Source organism: Tachypleus tridentatus, chromosome 13, assembly GCF_004210375.1.
Source record: "Tachypleus tridentatus isolate NWPU-2018 chromosome 13, ASM421037v1, whole genome shotgun sequence".
Lineage (NCBI taxonomy): Eukaryota > Metazoa > Arthropoda > Merostomata > Xiphosura > Limulidae > Tachypleus > Tachypleus tridentatus.
The window spans coordinates 183,370,749-183,386,915 of NC_134837.1; the positions used below are offsets into that span (position 1 = coordinate 183,370,749).

General features: G+C 35.7%; 1 protein-coding gene across 5 annotated transcripts in view; it reads left to right on the top strand.

The window, feature by feature from the left end:
* LOC143239787 (filamin-A-like) overlaps window positions 1-16,167 on the top strand; it is a 167,363-nt gene that overhangs the window by 15,975 nt on the left and 135,221 nt on the right. For all 5 annotated transcript variants that reach the window (XM_076481298.1, XM_076481296.1, XM_076481301.1 and 2 more), the window contains one exon: window positions 8,456-8,851. In XM_076481298.1, the coding sequence (XP_076337413.1) occupies window positions 8,515-8,851 (337 nt within the window). In that variant the 5' untranslated portion in view covers window positions 8,456-8,514. The remainder of the gene's footprint in view (window positions 1-8,455; window positions 8,852-16,167) is intronic.

Consider the following 16,167-nt stretch of genomic DNA (forward strand, 5'->3'; position numbering starts at 1 on the left):
TTATTAAAAAAAACGACCATCAGCGTTGAAGCTAACCCTAATAATTACTACTGAGGCCTCTGTGTATCTTATATAGAAAGCCTCTAGGCTTGAATTTTTTTTTCTTTCAGATCTTTACACCGATTGTTGTAACAGACAAAAATAACTCAATATGATAGAATATGTGAACCACGCCGCTAATGAACGCTATAAAAACAAGTCAGTAATTTAAGGGTTAAAAGGAGAAATTAGCTTGGATCACAGAATAATATATGAAGAAAGGTACTGCCATAAAATAACATAAATTAGCGTTTGTTTCGTAATATTCTTAATGATATGATAGGTTTTCGCTAATATTACTCTAACTGCATAACTTTATATTCCAATGTGTATCCTGTAATAAGTTGTCTGATGAGTATCTAACACGCTGGGAAAACGCTATACGTTTAAGAATCGAAAATGGGATGCAGTGCAAACACTTTCTTTTTCATTTTATTAATTAGTACAGTGGTCACCCTGTGTTTCAAAACACATTATTTAAATTCATAAACGTGTATTGTGTAATGTATAAATATTATTATTCAGTTTACTGAACTAGAAATATTAAAATGTTATCATTTTTTACTTTTTAAGCAACTTTTGAAATACGAAAATTAATTATATAGTCTGAAGACTGGATTCTCCTGTATTACATCCCTAGGGTCCGTCATGGCCAGTTGGATAAGGCACTCGACGTGTAATCCGAGGGTCGAGGGTTCGAATCCCCGTCACACCAAAAATACTCGTTCTTTAAGCCCTGGGGGTGTTATAATGTTATGGTCAATCCCAATATTCGTTGGTAAGAGAGTAGTCCAAGAGTTGGCAGTGGGTGGTGATGATTAACTGCCATCCCTCTAGTCTTACACTGCAAAATTTAAAACAAAAAAACAATATTATATCACCTACTGGCAGAAAAAGAAACTACTTTATTTGTAGTTTTGCTGTTGAAATTCTCTACTAACATTTGTTAGTGCCGAGTTTAATGAATCAGTCTTGTATCATGTTAACAGCTCTTTTCAAAAACTGGTCTCGTGATTTGTCTCCGTCACTATAGTCTTGCCATATTTTAAAGTTCTTGTTGATTTAGAAATTTTGCGTGATAGCTACTTTCTCAAAACTTTTCAACTTTAATTCCACAATGATGCTAGCAGATATAATGAATAGAATTGACTCCAGTATAAATTTTTCTTTGAATACTAACGCATCTGTATTCTACAATTCCTTGTTTTGTAAGCTTTTATCTATATTTTGTGGTGAACAAGAAATCGCCTGAAAACACACCGAATTTAAACGACATTTACACTTTCAAAAGGGAGCATTTGTCAGCACAAGAGATAAATCAGCCAGCGTTAAATTGTCGTGGAAAAGTTCTCGTTTCATTGTATTTTATTTTTTTTTCCTATGATTGCCAGCAGTAGAGATGGATCGGCCTGTAGACAGTGTAGTGTGTAAATAGGTTAGTTGTTACCCTGTGTGACTGATTAAGATACTGTTGAATACAAGGCAGAGTCAAGATCAAAATAAACTACAATACTGTGACCCCTTTACTCTCTAAGCATTTTTTGGCATTGAAAATTTTACCTGTCAAAAAAGAACTTTAAAAAATAAAGTATTTTTAAGATACAAAGGTTTCCAACTTTAAAATGTATCTGGGAGGCTGTTAAAAATAAAAGCATAACCACTGTAGATTCTTTGATACCGTCTTGTCTACCTTTTGGTTCATCAGTCCCTGGTTGAATATTGTATTGAGCTCACACAGGTATCAGTGTAACTTGTGAAGGAGAGCAGTGTTCTCTCTAAGCTGCGCAGCTGCGTAAGTAATCAAGTGCCGCGCACATTCTCAGTAATGGTGAGGAGCGTGAACACGTTGACGGTCTTAATGACCCTAACAGATGATAGGCCTAAAGTTCATATAACCAAGTAGTAGCATTGCAAAGCGCCCTAATAATTCAGTAGGGTCGAGGGTCTAAATATACCATCTCTCTCGAAAAAAAACAACAGAATGGTAGCACACATCCACACATTACCTTGGTGCACATGGAATAATTCATTCCGCACATGGCTTAAAAAACAGAGGGGACATTGATGTACAGTACAAATAATGATCCATATATTTGTAATTTTGGGGCAGATTGCTAAGGTCATGATAACTAAAGTTAAACAGGGAAAAACTAGCTCGTGCCAAAACCAAGTGTGCCCTGTATTTTCGTTAACGTTGGGGAGAGAACATGTTTTGTTTCTTGATCTGAAATATTTGTGAGCCAAGTACGATAAAAACAGCTAGCTAGCTTATATTATATTAAAAGAAAATTTGGTATAACGTTATGTTTCTATTAACGCTATTAAAGAGTGTGTTCAGTCTGGCAACGTTTAAATATCCATACCTGAGCAAAGTAACATTTATAAAGTGAAATGTGGACAGTAGCTTATGTTTTAATACCAATATTTCCATTAGCTTTCATGTGATATGTTCCATTTTAAAACTAAAGTCTTTCATAAGCATGCAGTATTACTGGACAGTATCTTTATGATTCTTTTTTCTGCACAAGTTGTAATTAGAAGACATTCGTACGGATTGTGATTATGGCTTCAGGCGTTAGTAGGAACCTTGCAGCTGTTTCTGAGTTTCTAAAGTTATTCTACACTTGTATCAAAATTAAAGTCATGTGGGTATATGATGCTTGTATCGAGAATGTATCAGGCTAATGATGTATGAGCCTTTGCCTTATCATCAGGCTTGTGTTTTATGTATAACAATGACAAAATGGTGGAAGATTCGTGACATGTGATTGGTGATTATGTGACTTGCAAGAGTTCTCACCAGACAAAGATTCAGTCATGAGGGTGGAAGTATACTGGTCAAGTGGTAAAAGAGTAGCCCAAAAGGTGACAGTTGGTGGTGATGACAAGCTGACTTCTATTTAGTCTTACACTGCTAAATTAGGGATGGCTAGCGCTGATATCCCTCGTGTAGCTTTGTGCGAAATTTAAATCAAACCAACCAAACTGGTCAAGTGTATATCCATACAAAGCCAGTTAATCTGGAGTATTCTCAAGTGCTTGGGAGTAATGCATCAGGTATTATACATCTCTGTGTATGAGAAGGGCCTTCTCATGCATGTACAACATTTAAATCTTCACTAATAGTTGAACTTCAGACCTGTCAGAATCCTCTTCTTTCTACTGCAACTTTATTGTATAGAAGTTTTAACTTCATGACGTTGTTACAATAGTAGAAAATGTGATTTTCAGAGGTTTTGACGACATGGGATGGTATGCCAAGGTGCTAAAGACGTATGAGGCACCTCTCAGCCTGATTGCAATTGATGGAGGAGCTCGCAAGTTTCTTAAACACGTTGATTTTATCAGAAGCTACTAGAAGTTTGCCCTTGAAGTCCAAGGACCTGATGGTGCTACCTTTTTCCTGTCCACACATCATCTGGTTTTCCTGTTCTGTAGCCAGCATAAGAGACACATAGCATCCCCCTGGAATAAAACTGCCCATTGTTCAGCATGTCTACCAGACTGCTAAGGGTGGGCTCCTTGAAAATGGCCACGGAGAAGTGGACAAACCTTTCAGTGATTTACTATTTATTAGTTGTCATGATATGTAAAATAACTTGAAAGATATATCTTGCAGGATTACAAAATACCTAACTTAAGAAAATATTCCCAAGATCAAAATACTTCAAAACATCAGCAAAACCCTAAGAGACCATGGAGACCATCCAACAGCAGACCACTGCCACTGTAACCTGTGCCAAAGTTTATACTTCTGGTCTTACATTCACATCATCACCTATAACCATCAGATGATGTGGGGATAGAAAAAAGGTAGCACCATCAGGTCCTTAGATTTCAAGGGCAAATCTCTAGTAGCTTCTGATAAAATCAACATGTTAAAGGAATTTGGCAGCTACCATGTGCTAGTAAGAACAGGTTAAGAAGAGGGATTGGAGCAACATCAACCAGTTCAAATGATTTGTTAAATCTACAAGGAGATAACCAAGTCCAAACAAGGCATGGCAAAACAAAAGAAAATCATACAAAAAACAAAATTGTAGAACGCGAAGCCTACAGCTGCTTAGAAAAAATGCTGTTGGAAATGAATTAACATTTAGCTCAACATAAGTTTAGTTTATTTAATGAAACTCGAAGTTGTTTCATGTTTCTTTTTGTATCTTAAAAGTGTTATTACAATAAACATTATTTTATATGTCTGGAGTAACTCAAGTGAATTACTTTTGTAAATTATGTTTATTTGTTACAAACAAAGCTACACAATGTGCTATCTTTGCTCTACTCACTATTTGTATCAATATTTACAGTGACTTGCAAAAGTATTTACTCCTACAAATAGTATCACATTTTGATGAAATACAATAATGTGAACATTTTGTAATGAGCTTATTTTTATTCAAAACTCTAATGATCAAACTTAACACTGTTATGTGAGAAAGACCTCAAATGTCAGCAAAATATGCAAAGAAAACATATAAATTGAAATTTATTAATTATATAAATTAAGTTAGTACTTGGTGAAAGCACCCTGAGCAACAATTTCTGCTATGAGTCGTTTGGAATAGGTTTATACCACCTTCGCACAATTAGTTGGTGCAATTTTCATCTATTTTTCCTTGAAAAATTGCTCCATTTCTGACGAGTTCATTGAGGATTATTAGTGGACTGCAATTTTCAAGTCTTGCCATAAATTTTATATTGGATTCAAGTCAGGACTTTGACAGGGCCACTCCAGAACATTCATTTTGTTTTTTAGACCACTCCTATGTGACTTTGGCCTTGTGCTTCTGGTCATTGTCTTGTGAATTTTTGACCCAGTTTCAGATTCTTAGTTGATAAAGCAGGTTTTCCTCTAGGATTCACCTATACTTTGCACTATCCCTCTTCCCCTTAATCCTCACAAACTGTTCAGTTCCTAATGACGAAAGTTATTCTCGTAGCTTGATGCTGCCATCATCATACTTGACAGTTGGGATGGTATTGGATGGATGATGTGCTGTGTTGGACTTGCATCAGACATAAAACTTTGAATTAACAGACAAGTTTTGTGATATTTGCGAAATATTGTCGATGTACGAACACTGATTCCCATGTCAGACGTGGAACTTTGCAAATCTTTCAAAGTCACTGTTGGCATTGGCACTTTCTTGTTTGGAAAGTTCCTTAGTTTTCATGGTTGGTTTGTTGTATCACTGTGAAAGTTGTGTCTTCAACAGATATATTTATTTTATATCAAGTTAAACCACTTTAATTACACACAGACAGAGACCATTACACTAATTTTATGAATTTTCAAACTAACCTTTTGCACCTTAACTAATTTAGGGCTGCAATATCAGAAGAGTTGAATACTTATGCAATCGAGAACATTCTAATTTTTTTTTGAAAATATAACTTACTTACAAAATATCAGCTTTTATTTACCTTTCTCAGTTTATAGTAGATTGTGCATATTATAAATATAAAGTCCCATTTGAATGTTTTATGATTGCAAGTTTGGAAACTTTGCAGGAGTAGGTGTGTGTGTGTGTGAACAATTTTACAAGGCACTGTCACTGTACATGGTCAGACACTCGACTCGTAATCCGAGGGTCACGGGTTCGAATCCCCATCACACAAAATATGCTCACCCTTTCAGTCGTGGGGGCGTTGTAATGTACGGTCAATCCCACTATTCCTTGGTAAAATAGTAGCGTAACAGTTGGCGGTAGGTGGTGATTAGTAACTACCTTACCTCTAGTCTTACAGTGCTAAATAAGGGACGGCTAGCGCAGATAGTCCTCGAATAGCTTTGCGCGAAATTCAAAACAAACCAAAACGAAACTGTCACTGTAATTTTAAGTGTTATAAGTCACCGGAGAACAATTGCATAACTATATATTTTTTACATTTCGTGTGTTTTTTTTAAACTTATGATTTTTTTTGTAAAACTAAACAATATCTATTTTACATTTTCATTATACTGCTTTAAACATTCGTCTTTGCCAATTGACAAAATATTGTGTATTTATGTAGAATGGTTCTCATCTACCTGTGTAAATAATATCACTTGATCAACGTTAATGGGAATTTTGTACTGTATTTTCTGCTTTTATATTGTATTTCTTCGCATGTAGTTGGCCCGGCATGGCCAGGTAGTTAAGGCAGCCTACTCATAATCCGAGGGTCATAATTCTAGGCCTCCACTGATATATAAGCTGGGCACTGAAGAAAGATATTTGTTTTATCTACTCAGAATTATGAATTCACACATTACATGGTTTTTATATAGTTATAGAAATGTTATAATTTTCTTTTTCAATTGCTTTTCTTACAAATTATTCATTGAGTCTCTATAAATTTAACTTTTCTGAATATTCCATTCAATATAGAACATGAATAACTCTGTTAGACCCTCCATTAACATAAAACAATTTCAACCAATAAAATACTCTTTTCAGCAGAAGCAAAAAAACTAGTGTAGGTGTAAGTAGCACTCTGAGAACACTTATACTTTGGGTTCTCAAAAGATGCAAAAACTAATGTAGATGTAAGTGGCACTCTGAAAACAATGTATACTTTGGATTCTTAGAAGATGCAACAGTCAATGAAACTGCAAGTAGCACTAGTGAAGCACTGTACGCTTCAGAATATATTGCTGCAAGACATTTCTTGTAAATAAAGTGCAATGTTCCAAAAGCTCAAAACGTCTTTGGGAGAATTATGATTAGACATTGAAATTCAACCTTTAAATCAACTACACCAACAACGGACTTATCTCTATCAGTGCTAGATGGTGATACAGTTAAATATTTGTAAGGTTTTAACAAGTTCATTGTGGGGTATATTTTTAGTTGCTTTAATATCGCACAGGAGCCTAAAGTTAATATGTGTACTGGCAAAAGATTAAACCTATTTTTTTTATTTTACTAAAGTGTCTTATAATTCAGTGTAAAAGAAAAGATCAGGTCGAGCTGCTGTTATTGTGTAGCAGTGATTGGCTCATTATCAGATACGTAACAAGCATAGGGAAAATAAACAATAATATATTAGTAGTGCTACAATCACAAGTATATGTGATGATGACAGCACTTTTCCCATGTTTTTTATTTCCCCAAAATAGTAATTTTGTTGGTTACGTAAAAAAATAATTAATCAATGTCCTTTTAAGATAATTTATGTTTTGTCATTTATACTCGTAGTCACGAACCAATATCCATAATGTCCAAATCTGGTATTTTGTTGATTGGAATCACACATAGTCCTCTTTCTCTATGATAATATTTTTTCATTCTATACTGCCTATCGCTTACTTTCCGTTTATTATCAACTGATGTTTTTTCCAGTTTGCTATAGCAATCAAAACTTTATGGTTTGGTTTGTAAGACTAGAGAGAAGGCAGCTAGTTACCACCACCCACCGCTAACTCGTGGGCTATTCTTTTACCAAAAAATAGTGGGAGTGACCATCACATTATAACGCCCGCACGACTGAAATGGCGAGCATGTTTGGTGCGACCGCGATTCGAACCCGCGACCCTGAGATTAGGAGTCGAACGCCTTAACACACTTAGCCATGCCGGGTCCTCTTTTTTAACTGAATATAATTATTACATTGGTAATTACTTTCTTTGTGAGACATAATCAATACAACAACAACTAATCACGATAATGATAGAAGTAGTATATATTAAGTACAGGTATGTTTGAGCGGAAACAAGATAAAGTCAGTCACTATGTCACAACAGCTTGAGACCCTCTATGTAGTCCTAGGGGTACAAAGACACTGATTTCAATTCTGTCAGCAAGTTTGGCATAAATTTGCATCTTTTTTTTAGACAGAAAATTAAAAATAGACTTGCTAAGACGAAAGTGACTTTGAAATTACAACAGTATTAGAATTATCAGTGGTGTCTAAAAACTATTAAAACTAGAATTTGATGGAAATCTTAAGTATTTCTTCTACTTCTAGAAACGCAAGCCGATCTCATTCAACCATTCCATGCCTTATTTGAACGCCACCTACGTAAAGGAAGAAAATTCCAGGGCAGTGTTTGTGATTTATTTAAAGTAGAAGACATTCTCGATCAACCGGAAATCAACGATAACTGCATGATATAAACTTCTGTTGTGTGACGTATGATGTCTTAGCGCTCTCTTCTGTCTAACATCGCTTTTGTTGTCTTTTTTTCTATTGTATCGACACAATAGATTATATATGCAAAAACGGTTCGTTTGGGTTGAGAAAATATTTTACGTTGAGAGCGAACAGTAGATTAGAATATGTAAAAGTAGATATCCGTTTGTTTTAAAGTATTATTAATCGTAAAAAAAATATGAACATAACAATAAGGACGTGAAACGTTGTATCATTGTTATTTTCTTTTACGTTATTCGCATCATGAGTTGACTTTTCTGTTTATCTATTTTAACACTAGGTGTCGCTTCTTATTTGCAAGTTTGTGACAAAAAGTTCGAAATCGTTGCAAAGAACAACATGCAGTCTGTTGATGAAAAATCGGCTATAAGCTATGAAGATGAGGAAGACGAAATGGAACGTGATCTAGCAGAAGACGCAGTGTGGAAACGAATTCAACAGAACACGTTTACGAGGTGGGCTAATGAACACTTGAAGAGTATAAACAAAGTTATTAACAACTTGGAAACGGACTTGTCTGATGGCCTAAAGCTTATCGGCTTAATTGAAGTGCTTTCTGGAAAGAAGTTGCCAAGATACAACAAAAAAACATCTTTTCGATCTCAAAAACTGGAGAACGTATCTGTTGCGTTGAAATTTTTGGAAGAACTCGAAGGAATAAAAATAGTTAACATTGGTAAGTTTTTCTTGTGAAATTATTATGGCATTTGTTACAAAATAAAACTGGAAAAGCCCTAAAATTCAATAATGTCAGTTTTATTATTAAAAAAGATATTTTTTATAATTGTTTCCTCACACATTTTTGTAGTCAAATATTTGAATAATTTTAACCGTAATATATTTTTAGAGCTAATGCCTCTGGCCCTGTCGCTCTCCAGCAAGCTTTATATACTACTTTGTTTCTTATTAAGCAAGAATTTGAAATTAATCCTAACGGAGTAGAAAAGGACTAGTGGTTAAAGTATATAGTTTTTTTAAAACATGATAGTTCTCAGTTCGCGCCTCGTTGCCGCAAAAGCATACGCCGCCCTGTGTGTGCCATTGTTTAAAAGTATCCCAAGATAATCCATAAACTAGTTTCAAAGAGTCACACGTTTCTACCTCCCAGACTAAACTTTACGTTCTGAGACTCACGAAGTGTGGTGTTCAGTAAATGTTGCACATGTAAGAGTACAGAGAAGGAAGTAGTCAAACGATCTAAGAATGTCATCCTCGTGTTTATGAAATATTCAACTTGAATTATTTCTCTAGTTGTAATTTGTTTATTAGTGTTATCACTACTGGGTTAATTACCACCAGTGTAATGTTTTCCTGAATCCACAGACCACACTCTCAAATGTAGGCCTATCCAATATCAGCTCCTCCCACCAAAAAAATAGAACTGTTTGTTTTTGAAATTCGTACAAACCTACAGGAGGGCTCTCTACACTAGTCGTCCCTAGTCTAGTAGTGATAGATCAGAGGGAAGGCAGCTATTTATCACTACCAACTTTTGGGCTACTTTTTACCAACAAATAGTGTGATGTATCATAATATTGTAATGTCTTTACGGCTGAAGGAGAAAGCGTCTTCGGTGACGAGGTTTGAACCCGAGGCTTACAGATTATGATTTGAGCGCCATAACTACTAGAACATGCCAGGCTGGAAGAAAAAATATTACGTTTTTAAGCACATTTCACGAGCTGCCAAAGTTGCTGTTCCCCTGGTAGTTCAACGATAAATGTGAGGGTGCATAACGCTGAAAATAGTGTTTCGATACCCGCGATGGGCAATGCAAAAATAACCCACTGTCCAGCTTTGCGCTTAACAATAAAGTAACAAACGACCTTTTTGTTTTCAGTTTCGAGCAAAACAAATAAAATTCGGCGTAAACTTTTATTGTGTAGCAGTATACTTAATATTAATCGTCTTATGTCACATTGTCACACCAAATATGTTCCCTTTTTCAGCCGTGGGGGCATTATAATGTTTCAGCCAATCCCTCTATTCGTTGGCAAAAGAGTAGCTCAAGAGTTGGCGGTGGGTGGTAATGATTAGCTGCATTCTCTCTAGTCTTACATTGCTAAATTAGGGACGGCTAGCGCAGATAGCTCTCGTGTAGCTTTGCACGAAATTTAAAACAAACCAAACCAAATCTTATGACACAAGTTTTTATATTATTATACTTATTTGCTGTTTCCCCCACCCAAGTAATTAAGTGTTACAACTGTGGCAAATAGGCTAATCACGTGGCGTTATTGTGTTATGTTGTGTTTGAAAGTCATCAAATGTCATAAACAATGACTAAGTGTTGCCTTTTAGTTATTATAAGTGTTAATACTGAAGAAAACTGAACGTTACCCGTTTAAAATATCTAGATTTACCACTATATTTTTAAGAATGTGTAATGCTACTCATTACAAAATTGATTAATGGTAAGGTTATAAACTGTCATAGTTGTGAAAAGAAAGGCTTAACTCTTTCCCATTCGTAATAAGTCTTTATATTGGTTGAAATGTACGAAGCAAATAGAAAAATAAATACTGTAATTAAATTCGCTAAAGAATATACACAAATTTAAAATAAATATTTACATACATGTAAGTCCGTAGACACGCCGCTGTGACAATGAGGCTCTATACATACCTAATGTACTTTTTAAAAGCCACATAATATTCGTTCTTTGACACAAGCCCAGATTTTTACAAATTCAAATATTGTGATACAAAAAAGTTTAGCCCAGTTTTCGTTTGATACTCTAAAATTATGCATTTTATTGAGAAAATTACTGAATTATTTCAGCTATAGTACAGTCTAACATAATACAAGCTATTTGTATTTATTTTCTCAGGACACTTGACCCAAATATAAAAAGTTTTGTTCTTCATGTATTCAAGTCTCACAATAAAATGTTAAAACCAGATTAAACAACCTTGTACTGATTAGTTAATGTTTGGCGCTTTCAACTCTATGTGAAGTAACTTTGTGTATTTTTTGTCCTTCTATAGTTTTGTGGCTAGTAGGACCAAATTAAACAGGCTAACTTGTGATAACCCAGAAGGTTTCCTCATTTACATAAACTACCATACCTTCTTCTCACTGTTGAATTACAAAATCAGACTCTTTTGTAAACTATCCAAACCAGCTTAGTAACTGTTCTGTCCCATTATAATCAGTAGAAATAGTAAAAATCACTTTAACACAATAGACAAACACCCTGACTACAGAAAGAATGTTGAATTGTTGGAAAGTGCCCAGCCCAGAATAAGATGACTAGGATGACACCTGAGATGGAAATGTTATCATTTGAGCATAGGCTTGGATCTTTGATCTTATATTCTCTTGAAAATACGAGTTAAAGGAGATTTGTATGAGGTGTTTCAGTGTTGTAAGGGATTTTATTGTGTTGATATAATCTTTCTTTCGTATTAACTGGTGATAATAACAAGACTTGGAAACACCAATATAATTCTGCCTACGTAGGATTTATCTTCAACTAAAATATTTATTTTTCTAAAAGGGTTGTTAGCCTATGGAACAAATGGCCTTCAGATGTGGTTCCTGCAGTTAAGAAAGATTAAAAGAAAGCTTGATAAATAGTTGAATGATAAAAACTGGTTTTTAGATGGGGGGAGGGGTTAGTGGACAGGACAGCCTAGATGGACGGAATGGTCTATTTTTGTCCTTTAATGATATGTTTCTGGAACCAACTTAGTAAGAAATGCACTGGCATTCAGACACCAACATCCCTAACCTTGTTATTATTAATACTGATAATACCATAGTTTATACAGGAGTAATGTCTTTAGCTCACACCTCCCACTGTCTACACAACTTTCGCTAGCTCAACCTTTTATAATGATGAGCAGAATACATTAACTTTATTTGTACAACAAAACGAATCTTAAGGCACTCGGCTCGTAACCTGAGGGTCTCGGGTTCAAGTCTCCATCACACCAAACATACCATTTCAGCCGTGGGGGCGTTATAATGTGGCGGTCAATCCCACTATTTGCTGGTAAGAGTACCCCAAGAGTTGGCGGTGGGTGGTGATGACTAGGTGCCTTTCCTCTAGTCTTACACTGCTAAATTAGGGACGGCTAGCGCAGATAGTACTCGAGTACCTTTGCGCGAAATTCAAATAACAAACAATCCTATCTTCCAATAAATATCCGCGGTTCCAAGCTCGAAAAACTAAACGAAATCAATTCATTTGATCTACCATCTTGTAAGAAACACTAAAAGCAAAGCCCCAGGTGATTACATCATCCAAAACTTCTCGCTTGAACACTCCGTCCCACCAGCTCCACTACACACCAAACAACGTTTTACCCTTTTTCCCATATGACGTTACGTACCACAGTTGTGGAAACGATCGACGATAATATTGTTCAAGCAACTAACAAGTGTTTAAAAGTATGTTCCATCTGAAAATGCAACATATTATGTTTCAAGTCCAGAATAACTTTGGATAAAAAGAAAAGCACAAACCACTTACTAAGACTATCCAAAAATATTTACAAAGCAATTGATTAAAACCAAGCCATTGGTGAAGGTTTGACACATTAAAAGAAAAATTATGTGCTGTATCTCGTGGTGATCTATTGTTATGTGTGTGTATTTTCTTTTAGCAAAGCCACATAGGGCTATTTGCTGAGTCCACCGATGAGACTCGAACCCCTATCTATTGTTATACAAAAATTAAGTACGTTATATTCAAACGATTTTGTAGCCACGCCACTTTATTACAGTAGATCGCCTCGCCCAGTTATACTTTGTGCAGCGACCGTAAATCTTGACAATACTCCTGCAGTGTAGTTTCTATTGCAAAAAGATCCATCATAATACTGTCATGTTCAAACCACACCTCTCCTCCTCACATGCTTTAAATAATCCCTTTAGTGTACGAGAATGGTGTTTTTTCCGCACTTGTTTCAATAGTTTGGTAGCTTTGTTTGTTTGTTTTTGAATTTTGCGCAAAGCTACTCGAGGGCTATCTGCGCTAGCCGTCCCTAATTTAGCAATGTAAGACTATAGGGAAAGCAGCTAGTTATCACCACCCACCTCCAACTCTTGGGCTACTCTTTTACCAACGAATAGTGGGATTGACCGTCACATTATAACGCCCCCACGGCTGAAAGGGCGAGCATGTTTGGTGCGACCGGGATTCGAACCCGCGACCCTCGGATTACGAGTCGAACGCCTTAACCCACCTGGCCATGCCGGGCCAGTTTGGTAGCACAGAAATCCATTTGGCTGCTATGTCTTCATATGAAATAGCGTGAATTTTCCCAGCTGCTTATAGAATATGATGGTTAAATCGTAGATATGACCCAAAGCCTAATCACCTACAAATTCCTTCTTGATTATGCTCTGTACTGTTTCCTAGAACACAAAGGAGGATTTTATCACTTACATTTGTGTTTGTGATCTTTAACCTTTTAATAGATGATGCACTTTCCACACAATGTCTAGGGTATGAATTGTTGCAGGTCTTTTTCTGGATAGTCCTGATGGCCTAAGCTAATCATATTACCCTGGTCTCCATTGTTATTAATTAAGTACAAAAATATCCCAGTTGTAGTAGTTTTATATTATTGATATGAACATATCGTTATGATCTCAATGCACAAAGAAATGTTACACACACCTCCCCAATGCAGTCAGTTTATGTTGGCATTACGCTAAAGGGTTATTGGCCGGTAGCTGACTACATATTTGAAGGTGGTTGTATAATTGGCTGTAGAAATGTAGAGGGCGTGCTTAGATGTTGGATATATTTATTCATATAGGTATAAAGGTGTTCCTTTGCATTGGTTTATTTTAGGCTGGAGTTGTTGTACAAGTAAGGCTTCTTTAATTTTGCGTTTGTTTATGTTTGTTTTTTTATTTAGTATTTGAGTGTTTGTTTGTTTTTGAATTTCGCACAAAGTTATTCGAGGGCTATCTGTGCTAGCCGTCCCTAATTTAGCAGTGTAAGACTAGAGGGAAGGCAGCTAGTCATCACCACCCACCGCCAACTCTTGGACTACTCTTTTACCAACGAATAGAGGGATTGACCGTAACATTATAACACCCCAACGTTATAATGTTTGGTGCTAGCATGTTTGGTGCGGCAGGGATGCGAACCCGCGACCCTCAGATTACGAGTCGTACGCCTTAACACGCTTGGCCATGCCGGGCCCCGTATTTGAGTGTTTTATATGGTTATGTTGTGGTCAACACAAGTGTTCGAAAACTTGTGAAGTTGACTTTTTGTGTTCTTTTAATCTGGTTTTCATTTTTCTACTTGCTTCTCCAATACAGAAGTCGTGGCAGTTATCACATTGTATTTTATAAATAATGTTGGTATGGCTTTTGTCACTGTAGTTTTTACATGGTATAGACCTCAGTTTTGTGCCTGTTTTTTAAATAATTTTAGTATTAACTGGAATGTCATATTTTGTTGCTAGTTTTTGCTAAATGTTGGTTATTTTTCTGCTGATGTTGGGAATACATGTTATGCAGCCGTATATGGTTTTGTGATTTTTTAAATCGTGGAATATATTTACTTTTGTTAGTTGATTTTGCTTTTTGTCTAGGTGTGTGCGTATAATGTTTTCTACGATTTGTTGAGGAAACTTGTTGATGTTGATGAAGTGTTGTTTTATTTTGTCTAATTCGTCGTTAATTTTATCTGGTGAGCATAGTTTTATGGTTGTGTTTATTTTGTTTCTTAGTATGTTCAGTTTTTGTTTTGTTTCATGTGCTGAGTTCCAAGAAATGTATAGTCCAGTATGGGTGATTTTTCGGTGGATTCCTGTTTTAAATTGTGTATCGGTTCTTGTAATTTTGAGGTTAAGAAATGATATTTGATTGCTTTCTTCCTGTTCACATGTGAAGTTAATGTTGGGAGGTATAGAGTTAATGTGATTGAAAAAATTAAGTGTGTGTTCTGTAGATTTGAATCTTGCAATCGTGTCGTCTACATATCTGTACCAGTATAATGGTGGATGTAATGCTGTGTTAATTGCTTATGTTTCAACTTGTGTCTTAAAAATATTGGCTAGAACTGGTGATACTGGGTTGCCTATGCTCAGGCCATTTATTTATATATAGTTGTGGTTGTTGAACATGAAGTTTGTCTTCATCGTGGTGAATTCTATGAGGGCTCCTAATTGATTGCTGGGAATGTCTATTGATGGATTGGTGTCTCGGATATAGAGTTATATTTCTTCAACATACTATTAAAGACAATCACGATGGATGTTCTTTGACTTAGATAACCCTTCCTTCTGCATTCTATAGATTGCAACACAGGTTTCTTCTCAGCATTGACTTGATCACGGAGATAGTCTTCTTTTATGTCATATATTTTACAGCCATACCACAGTGAAATCTAATTGTATTTGTATTTATGTTATAGTAACATTGCATCTTGCCACAAGCACGTTTTAATCTTTCTTGAATATTACCATTAGTAACATCAGTTGTATTTCTTAGTCTTACTACATACTCTGTATTAAACTCTTTTGGGTATTGGTTTTAAGGGTGTATCTCGTGATAGCTGTTACAGGTATTAATATTTTTATTGATAACCAGAGAATAATGTTTCGACCTTCCTTGGTCATCTTCATGTTAACAAAAGAGTTTGAAACCGACCGTTGCCGGACAAACGTTTTAGGGACGATAGTATAAACGGGTACGGAATTGTAGGGGGCGATGCAGTTGGGTGCTAGGTTATTAGTTAGTACAGATATAAAGGTGTTCCTTTACATTGGTTTAATTTGGGTTTTAGTTGCTGTATAAGTAGGGCTTTTTTGATGTTGCGTTTGTTTATATTTGCTTCCCTACTTAACATCTAGGAGTTATCTGTGGCTATGTTTGTTTGTTTTTTATTGGTAGTGTTCAAAACGTGAGAACGTGTTGTTTTTATTCTTTGGATCTAGTTTGTTTGTTTGTGTTTTTTTTTTTTTTTGCTTGTTTCTCCAACATGGAAGTCGTGGCAGTTTATGTATTGTATTTTAATGTTGT